Source organism: Poecilia formosa, unplaced genomic scaffold (genome assembly GCF_000485575.1).
Source record: "Poecilia formosa unplaced genomic scaffold, Poecilia_formosa-5.1.2 Scaffold457, whole genome shotgun sequence".
NCBI classification, from domain to species: Eukaryota; Metazoa; Chordata; class Actinopteri; order Cyprinodontiformes; family Poeciliidae; genus Poecilia; species Poecilia formosa.
Window position 1 is genome coordinate 4105 of NW_006800396.1, and position 10590 is coordinate 14694.

The 10590-nt window shown below is 39.8% G+C and overlaps 1 protein-coding gene across 1 annotated transcript; it reads right to left on the bottom strand.

The window, feature by feature from the left end:
- Positions 1-1436: 1436 nt before the first annotated feature.
- Positions 1437-10590, bottom strand: LOC103155932 (aarF domain-containing protein kinase 4-like). The gene is made up of 15 exons (XM_007577825.2): positions 10383-10590; positions 10124-10274; positions 8727-8914; positions 8343-8409; positions 7731-7805; positions 7328-7447; positions 7159-7244; positions 6925-7065; positions 6755-6836; positions 4854-4947; positions 4556-4697; positions 4163-4270; positions 3993-4058; positions 3719-3805; positions 1437-2417 (listed from the first exon to the last, which is right to left on the bottom strand). Exons 1-15 carry the CDS (start codon positions 10560-10562, stop codon positions 2112-2114), a joined length of 1893 nt encoding a protein of 630 aa, XP_007577887.1. The 5' UTR covers positions 10563-10590; the 3' UTR covers positions 1437-2111.

Sequence of the window (10590 nt, forward strand, 5' to 3'; positions counted from 1 at the left end):
TCTCCCTCCTCAACATGTGCTGCACTCATTAACTGTGGCTGATTCCCAAAGCTTGAAAAAATAAACCTGTGATTTTGTTGCTGTGTAAGAGCCTGACACACTGTAGGAACAGCTCAGCAGATGTTACCTCAGTGGAGCGAGGCTTACAGCGAGCACTAATAAGATGCAGTAAAGGAATGCATAAACTGAAAAAAACAAAAAAAAAACAAGCTGTTACAGTTGAATCAATAAACTTTCAGTAGTTCAGTGTAATGCTGTTGACTTGCAGCAAGAAGTTCGAATCCACATCTGAAATTTTTCTGCAGAGTTTGGACGTTCTCCCTGTAAATAGACTGGTTCTCTCTGGGTCCTCCTGGTTCCTCTCAAAGTCCAAAACTATGATTCGGATAATTGAGCTTTCCAAATCCCCCTTCCTCCCCAGACATGTACAAGTGAGACAGCCTACACACTTGACTCAGTTATACCAGTTCTGTCATGAGGAATGGAAGTTCTGCAAAATATAATGAGAAGCTTGTGAAAGGAAACCCAAAATGTTTGACCCAAGTCAAATAATACCAATTATTGAAGTAATACACTTAAACTTTTACATTTGAAGACATTAACAAATACATTTCTGACCTATTCTTTTATTATTGTGGAAGTTGGCAAATACAAATTTTGATAATCACGACTGACATAAATAAAACAAGAGAGTTTTGGTCTGATTTAACTTCAGACAGAAGAAAAAAAATGTATTTTCATTCAGTGTAAACTTCTGGTTTGAGCTGTAAGCAGTTTCCCTGACAACCACAGCTAGGATGTCTGATTCTTTTGCAACAGCTGCCTCAGAGTGCTGAAGCTTCGCTTGCTAGCATGTTGGACTTTAGCATCAACATTGATATTTATTTATTTTTTGGCATGTCTGGACTGGATGGGTTGTTACTGACATCTGGTGATAATTTAGTCTCAATTGCACTTAAAATATATTTATTTAGAACATTTCTGATGTGTTCAATCCTTATTTTACTCACAGCTTACATATGAAGTACATAATACCTAACTAGCACAAGATTCTTCCCAGATCTAAGGTCTGGTTTCCAATACAAATCAAACACACCAATAACATGCTCCAGTCCTCCTTTTTTAATAGTTTCTAATGGCCTGATTGGACAGTAAACTGGCAAGATTACCTTGGGGGTGGGGGGTGGGGTTAGCTTCTCTGAATATAGACCCATCAATGCCTCCATTATCTCAAGGCTTAAGTATCTAAGCCTGTAATTATGCTTGCATGTCGATGCAAGACAATTGCAGGAAACCATGGGGTCAAATATGGCCTCCAGTTAGTGACGTTTCCACAGTTGGGTTCTAAAAGCTGAAATGGAAAGATCAATCTGTGATCAAGAAAAACCTCGACTTTCGGCCGTTCAAGGTCAACAACAAAAAAAGGCAACCCTTAAATAGACACCTCAATAAGTCTTGCATTTTATTTATACAAAAAGAAAGCATACGAGGAAATAACATATTCTCTAGACACAATGTCGCTAATGAGTTTAAAATAAGCACATTGGAGTTTTATGGCAAGTAGACTTTATAATGAAAGGCCATTATTCTGCAGGTTTCCATTAGACCGTCTAATTCCTCTGATAATCTGCTCATCCAGTCTGGCGGGCATCACATTTAGGTGAAAGCTTTGTTCACAGACTCATTCTCCAACAAAGGAAAGCCTTTGGCAGCATCAGATATCCTCTGCAGGGACTATTATTTGGAGGGCAGACATTTTCTTTTCAGGAATATGACTGGCCTTGCTGTCAATAGATTTTAAGTTGGATTCTTTTCTTTTTTTAAATCATGGCAAACACTTGAGGAGACGTGTTTGTTGTGTTAAATAAAATTTAAAACTGTTTCACCAGTAAAATGAATCATTTGCTTCAGTTTTTTTTACAGTAATTCAACAGAATACTATGACATTTTTACATTATCGTCTATATAGGAGCTCAGTTGCGCCTCAGATGGCTCATGTTGCAGGTTCACAATGCTGAAGATGTCCAGTCCAGAGCCTCCACCTCAGGCTAATTCTTTTAGCACAGCGATCCCTGCTTATTTAGGGCAAGAACAATGGTCCCTCAGCTTGTCTAGGCGCTGGCCGGTGCCATTCTCTCAGCCTGCCTCCTCTGCATGTAGGCGTTGTACACGTCCAGGAACATGTCCCTGCAGGGTATGTTTGCTTTCAGTTTGGAGCAGATCAGGAAGGAGCCGGCCATCTTGCGGTGGAGAGAGTAAGTCTCCTCAGGGGGCGGAGTGAGGCGATGGCGCAGCATGATGGGGACGAGGTTCTGGATGCGCTGCGTGGTGCTCTGTGTGCCAAAGTCAAAGGGCTCGGTGGACGCAAAGGCTTCGCCAAGGATCATCACAGCCTCAACATGGGCATCCTTAAAGGTCTGATGGCAAACAAGAAGCTACGTTAAGTTGTCTCTTCTTCATGCCCCTATCTACGGTGCCTTGCAAAAGCTTTAATGCCTGTTAAAACGTTTTCACATTTTGCCACCTTACAGCCACAAATCTCAATGCAATTCACTGAATTTTAAGTGCAAGACCAACAACAAAAAAGGGCATTTTAAAGTGAGGTGCAAGCACATCCGCAAGTCTTTTGCACTGATTCTACATTTTTGTAGTTCTGAAGAAAATCTTTGCAAGTTAGTTTAACCTCAGTCAGAATGGATTGACAGCATGTGTGAACATCTTTTTTCAAGTTTGCCACAGATCCTTAAGATCCCTGTTTACTTTGCCCTAAATCGAAGGCTAGTCGGTTTGCCTAGACAGTTTGGTTCATTTGGGGAGGTGTGAATGTGCAATCTTACTCTGATGTGGACCAAAAACAGTGAACTTTGTTCTGTTTAAAAACCTAGGTCTTGGTTTGGTTGAAGTGAACTCTGGTGCGGTTTGAATGTATATGTGAATGCCAAGTGGACTGGATATCATTCCATTCCAAAAGCAAGAACCAGACTACAGCGCATGCATTCTGGGTAAATACAACCAAAACAATAGTGTGAGGCGAAAGAAATGGATCGTGTTTTTTTTTTTTTTAACCAGTGACACTAAACACTTCAGTGACACATTACACTTCATTGTTGTTGGGCTCAGCGCCTTCTTCAGAGGTTTCTGTGTCACTTCCATCAGTGGTTTTTGGTGCAGTGCCACCACAGGCGAGGGGGTGAAATGTTTTTTTCAAAGGGTTTAGTTTGTTTGACATTGCAGTATGAAAACCAAAGGCACAAGCTGAAAATGAAACAAATGTTGCAATTTTGGTCTCAGGACTATCAGGTGTCAAAACACTGTATGTTGGATTTAAGTCTGGACTTTGACTGGGCCATCCAAACACATGATTATCCTTTGATCAAAATCATTCTACTGTAGCCCTAGCTATATGGTTAGAGTTGTTGTCTTATGAAAAGGTGAGCCTGCAGCTGGTTTCTTTCCATGACTGCAAATCATCCACACGGTGTGTTGAGGTTGGTGTGTAGTGGTAAATTCCACCACACTGGGTTTAATATTGAGTTCAATTTTGGTCTAAACTGTTCTGATCAGTAACATATGAAGGCAGTTGGAAAAGAGGATGGGAGGTATGAAATGACATCAAGCACAGAATGCAAACAACAAAGGTCAGATTAGGCTGAAGAAAACACTACATTAAAAATAAATGAGCAAAGCAGAAGCAGCAGATTTAATTAAAACAGCCCACCTTGGTCTCAAAGCCTGTCAAGAACTTCAGGTCTTTGGATTTGGACAGGACGGTGTCCCGATCACCAACAGAAGCTGCATAAACCACCTGGACACATGATGTGAGAGTCCTGACAAAACCATCATGTAGCTGCAGAAACTGCATTAGCGCCATTAGCAGCTGCAAAATGTCTACATGGATGAGTTTCCTTGGTAGTCAGATCCTCAGTGTTCAATTATTCAGAGAAAATCTTCCTTCATAAATCATGTATTGAGATTCACAACAGTCAGCATACCTGGATGTAGTCATCTGTGAAAGTTTCTGGGTAGCCTCTGCAAGCTCCAAAGTCTAAGAGGACGACCTGCAGACAAGGATCGGGGTTAGGATTCGTGCTGCATATCAGAGGAAGACGAGTTCAAAAGGTTCCATTGTGTTAAACACATTCTCCAAATGCAGATTCCTCACTTTGTTGGTTTCAGAGTTGTAAAAGAAGTTGGCCCAGTTTGGATCAGTCTGCATGAACCTGAACTCAAACAGCTCCCTCAGACATAAGTGCAGGATGTTGTAACAGATCTGCAAAGGAAACAAGACAAGGATTTTATTCCTAAATGCATCTGATGGTCATGTCATAAAGCTTTGCAACAAAGTGGATCATCCTTGGGAAAAAAATCTATTTATATAAACAAAACAACAGTATTTAGATGACAAGATATTCAGATTACTTTTGTTTATATGCAAGATGCAGATATAGCAAAGCTTGTGATCACTGCATCCTTGCAAAAACAATTTTTGCAAATAAATATACAAATATTTCACTCCAACGCCTAAAACCCATGTGCTTCTCGAGTCAAACTGTACCTGGTTCCTCGTTTCCTGATCCAGGTCTATGCAGCAATCCAGAGGGACTCCTTGCACCAGCTCCATGGATATCACCCTGCGTGCGGACAACTCGCCGATTACCTCTGGGACCTGGAAATATGGGTCACCCTCCAGCAGTGACCTGCGGGCCAGAGATGTGTTGTCCAATAACAGGAAAAAATAATTCTAAAAAATAAATAAATCTTTAACAAGAGTTTGGAAAAAGTGGTTTTAATTTTGACATGATGCAAGTCAGTGCACTGACAAACCGCTTTGTGGCCAAGACGTATAAAATTACCTGAACTTCTTGGCGCTCTCTGCTTCCCTCTTATAGTCGCACTCCCACCCCAGCTCTCTCTGGAGAACCTCCAAGCTGCTGTCTGCAAACAGTCCTGTGGACAAATGGAGCAAAACTCAGCATGTAAAAACAACCAGAGCATAACCGTTCACTTCATTGTTGAATGTGGCATTTCAGATGATGTGTGTGGGAAAAAAGAAGGAGTTGAATCAGTAAGACTTTGTGCAGAAGATTTTGTCTTTAACCCTCGTCAACACCTGATGCCACAATAATGTTTCAGGCTAGACAACATTTCTAAAAGACACTTGTATATTATTAATTAAAGCAGAAATAGCCACCTGGAAAATGATCCTAACATTTAGTTTCCTGCAGTTTTATTCCTTCTATTTGCACTTTTTGGTTCTATCTGTTTAACAAAAATGTTAAAGTTGATAAAACCCAAAAGAACAATAGATGGTGTGGAACTGGAGAGCTGGTACAACTGTAGCACCACCTCATGGTCAACTGCAGTGATGACACTGAATGAAAGAAAAACATTTAAATTTAAATAATAATGTTTCACGTAATCAGCTCAATTAAAATGGCTAATAACTTCTGGACATAAAACTAAACAGCATTAATGATAATGATTAATTTTGTATAAATTAATCGTTACAGGTATAAAAAAAAAAAAAAAAAAAAAAACGTAATCAAATGCAATCATTTTAAAATTCTTTTGCATTTGGTTACTACATTAGTTTTGCATTTCCCTTTAGTTGATCAAATAGAGCCAACAGAAGGAAGCTTTTCATCTTCACTTAGTGCGATGCTCTGTGTTCCTACACAGCATGCTGCTCAACACTCTGAATCTGCAGCTATAGTCTCGTTATTAATATTCCTGGTGCAAGAAGGAACTTCTTTTTTTTTTTTTTGGTTCTCATACATACTTCACAAACTGATAAATTTTAAGTTTTTTTTTTATTTTTTATCATTTAGTCACATTTCACAGTAAGGCAGGTGTGCACAAAGTATGGCCTGGGGGATTACTTCTTTTTTTTTAATCTATCATAAAATAACTAAAATCAAAACTCATTTTCTAAACAGTATAAAATGGAAGTTTGAAGAGATAAAATGGAAAGAACAGGTTAGAAAATCATTGTATAAACAAAGCCTCCCAAGTATGTGACTGACAGGATTATTTATTAAAAGATTTAGTCAGTGCCCATATGAGCTCATCTCTAATACACTTAATGTTGATTTTCAGGTCTAAGCCAACAAGTCAAACAGCATTTTCTACTTTTTTAATTCCTGGGACTTTGTGCAATTTACAGACAATAAAAAACAAATATGGTTAAGAGATGATTTTACAGCAGTTAGTTAAATAATACTACTAATAATTATAATAATAAAAACACACATTTATAAGTGTTGATAATGTTTAAAATACAAATACAGGATTTTGCAGTTTGTAATAATCTCCAGGAAATTAAAACAGTTTGTACCATAAACAATAGATGGAAATGGAAGTAGGATGTTGTATTTCAGAGGAATTATGGACTACAGTCTAGTCATTTTTAATGGAGAACGTGATTAGAGAACATTTGGCTGGAAACCTGTGTAAGTTTTTAATTTCACCAGTTGCACATATCAGGGTGTTCAAGTTTCTGAAAAAACTGGTGGTTGTAAGGAGGCTGATCATTTTCATAAATGTAGTTCCTGCTCAAAAATAACTGTGTTTTAGTGTGTAATCTGTAAGAATCTGTAAGTCTAACCAACTTATGTTTTAATTTTGTTTCTCTCATTAGCAAACTTGGTTAGTGAAACAATGTAGCTTTTGGAATATTAAGCATTGCAGCCAGAAATGCTATGAAAAGAAAATGCTGCAGCGATAAAGAGTGGTAAGATATTATTAACAGCATTACCTTCTGGCAGAACCACACTCATCTTCAGTACCGACATCAGGTTGTCTATGTCACTCTGGATGCTCTCTGCTACTCCAGGGTACTGGGATGGAAATGAGAATAAAAAGATTAGAATTAAGACAAACATTGAGGGAAAGATGGCATGTCTGTTTGTGTGAACTGTTTTCTACCTGAATCTTCATGGCAATCTCTCTTCCATCCTTCAACACCCCATGATGCACCTGTCCGATGGAAGCCGCGGCAAACGGTTTATCCTCAAACGATGAGAGCTTCTCCCTCCATCCTGGCCCAAGCTCCTCCTGCAGGACTTTCTACTCAGACAGAAACACGCACACACACACTTTTCTGTGATTCATTCGATTCAGTCAGTCACTTTGCATCTGTCACAGACAGATCGTGCTTACGGTCATCTGCCATGTGGGCATGAAGTCTGCGCTCTGTCGGACTCTCTCAAAGATCTTCTGCAGCTGAGGGTTGATGAAGGAGTTGTCTGAGAAAAGGGAAAACATGCCAAGGTTGGAAAACAACTCTGACTGTGAGCAGATTTTCACATGAAGCCGTGAGAGTGGGTACCTTGTATGCTGAGCATCTGGCCTATTTTCAGAGCTGCTCCTCGAACCTTACACAGGGTGTTGACGATTCTTTCAGCGTTGGCCTCCGACAGGAAGGGCGAGTCCATCAGGGCATTCATCTCTGGAAACACCACATGAAAACAGACAAACATGCTACAAAATGCATTCTGAGAACATATGATACTCAATATTAACAGATTACTCCTAAAAAAGAAAAAAGAAATTAGAGCAAGCTGTGATTCCCACAGAGCTCAACTCCTAAACCTTTCAAAGGCTCGTTAAACTGCTTGATCCAAAGCTAGCCCAACTTCTCAGAGTCCCAACAGCTTTCCATTAATCTGTTGAGTTTGTGAAATGTCTGACTGCAGCGAGAACACTAAACAGAGAAGTGAGAATGTCTTCACCTCCTTTTTGTTTCCCTCCTAGCGACTGCTTGGCCACCTCTGCGATGGCACCTATGCCCAGTCCGACAGCCAGTCCTGCAGGGGCCACACACACAAACATTTAATGCTGAGGCTTCTGTCGGAAGAGTTCAAGCGTTTTTCAAATGTTTTTAAAATTCTGGCAATAAGGTTTGTTAGCATTTGGTTACCACTGCCAGCATTAGTAGCGCTTTTGACTATAAAAAATATACAATATATAGCAATACACTGTACATACTTGCAAGTGACATTAAAACCACCATGATTAATAATTTTAGTGTTGCGTTGAAATTGGTGGTTTTAATGTCACAAAATAGGAGAAGCATCAAGGGGTATGATTACTTTTGGAAGACACTAAAGAAATCTGGTATTTACATTTTAAAGGGAATATATTATGTAATTTTGACTTCTGAGTTTTATATCATAGCATTTGATTTACAGCATTTGGTTGTGCTATAAAATGGCACTGTGCCTGGAAAATACATAACACTGCCCTTGTTAACAAGAATTTTAACTCTGTAATGAATATTCAGAAAGAAAGAAAAAAAAAAACTGTCTTTGAGCCAAAACAGAAACAAAACAAGTTATTCTCACCGCCAAAATTAACGAGCCGGCTGATTCTTGTGGAGGGAACCTTCCTCTCCTTGGCTCGCTCACTCAGCTGAAGAAGGTGGAAAAAACTGTTATCACAAGTAATTCATAACAGTGCGAGTAAAGGAGAAAAAAAATGTGACTGAGTAGGTTTAAGAAATACAAGTGGAGTTCTGACTTTGCTTGCATTTCATCTAATGCAGCACTACTCTGCTCCAACTGACACATCAGTACTTCCACATTACAAATTAAATGTACTAAAACACCCTGAGGTATTCATCTCCAAACCTCATTTTAAATACAAACTAGCTCAGATCAAGATTTCTCTATACACAGTAAATATTGTATAATGTGCAGTGATATACAGCGCAGGCATTTCAAACCAACCTTCTGTCTGACTGGTTTTGCCTGGCCCTGTTTTGCCTCTCTGGCTTTCTTTATGTCCTCAGGCGTGAGCTTGGCCACCACCGTGTCGTGGACAGATCTGCTCTGGCAGTAGAAGCGCCGATGGCTGTGGACGGTGTGCAGGAAGCGAGAGTTCTGTCCTGGCCAGCCCGCTCCACCTGGAGCTGTGCCTGGATCAGAAAGAGTTCCAAGAATAAGAGGAAACAGGAAATGTTCGACAGCATAAAGACATGAAGGTGATAACTTCGATCACTCTGCTGGATCAGAGTGTAACACCTGTGTTTTGGCTGTGTATCACAGAGACTGAACGAGCGACACTGGTGCCATATTGACAGAGAAGGAATACGCTGAACTAAACATCGATGCTTGTTCTTCCGTAGCCTGACATTTAAAGGCTGCTAGAGACGAGCAACAGAGAGTTCATGTTTATTGAGCATTTGATGTCAGCAATATATTTCAAAACTTTTGGACCACAAAAACAAAGCTTGGGTTAAACATCAAGACAAGGACATCCTGGAAAGATGAATGTAAAACCAGTGGAGAGCCAGAGTTTCAGCAGGAACGCCCACTACCAGTCTGAAGAAATAAGGTTTTGGTAATTAAGTGCAAACATTACTTTTTGTAGAGCAGACAAAGCTAAAAATTAGTGGTGGGACTTGCTTAAACCTTTTGAATCAAGTTAATTAAAGAGCCAGTAATTAATCAATCATATTTTAATTGAAAGCTATATATCAACAACATAAGTAACATTTTCAATCCACAAACCCTTTTTGTTTGCGCTATTATACCCAATCAGCTTTCAAGTGTTTCAGGAATCCTTAATCATTCATTTTTGCTTCTAAAATCTGGCAAATCGAATCTGGCAATAGCACTGGGGACATCTGAGGTAGCTGCAACCATTAAAATATATGTAAACATTTACATAAGGTTAATTTTTATCAAACCATTGGTAATTGTAAACTGGTCCATTCCTATTCTGAAGTGAGAAAATAATATTCAAAGAAACTTTGTTTAAAACCACAGCCAGTGGAAATACTAGTCAATGTATCCTGAAATACATCTAAAACATTGTGAGAGCTGTGAAAAGGAAAGCTGCCCTGAGATTTGTTGACTTCCAGAGTCAAATCTCCACTAAAGAGGAGAGGGTCAGTCAGTTTGTATTTAATGGAGACCAAAGGGACAATTTATTTGGTACACTGTTGGTCAGTTATAATGAAAACATTATATTCATCCGCTTTCAAAGATATTTAGACCAAGTTCAAAGATTTCTCAGTTTCTGCCTGAGTTTTCTCTTTCTTTTAAATATGAGGTTTAAATGGCTTGCAGGCATTTTTTTTTTTTTAGATTCCCTTGGTACCACAAGTTTGGTATTTTAATACCTGTGTGCATCCCTGAAGACGGTCCTACTCCTTCTTGGCTTTGCTCTGCAGTTCCAGGGGAGAACTCGGATCCCACTGCCCATCTGGCTGCTTCATCTGGGTCCATATTCTCCCAGCCTTCTGCATCCGGAAACACATCTTCCTTTATAGACTACGATGCACACACACAAACGTGACAGAAAGCATTTAGACAAAGATAGGAGCAGTGGAGCGAAACCTTTGGTGTGTCCCACAGTCACAGACAGCTTATTACACTCACTTCATTGGTGCTGCCCATAAAAGTGGCCAGCAGGCCTTCAGCCACATCCTGAGCAGCTTTGACTCCTGCACCCACAGATGAGTTGCAGGCCATTAATCTAAGCTGCTCTCCCTGGGTGGTGACCAGAGCAGAACCCACTTTACCTGCCCCACGCAGCACCTGCAGGACCTCTGACAGCATCACTTCAGACACACAGAAGGGAGCAAAT

What these genes read in the sequence shown, in the direction of transcription:
- LOC103155932 (XM_007577825.2), bottom strand. Translation starts at nt 10,562, where the DNA reads ATGCTGTCAGAGGTCCTGCAGGTGCTGCGTGGGGCAGGTAAAGTGGGT. An exon ending in AGGAGGGAAACAAAAAGGAG is followed by an intron (nt 7,448 to 7,730) that starts GTGAAGACATTC and finishes TGGTGTTTCCAG; the next exon opens with AGATGAATGCCCTGATGGAC. An exon ending in CCAGATGCTCAGCATACAAG is followed by an intron (nt 7,245 to 7,327) that starts GTACCCACTCTC and finishes CCCTTTTCTCAG; the next exon opens with ACAACTCCTTCATCAACCCT.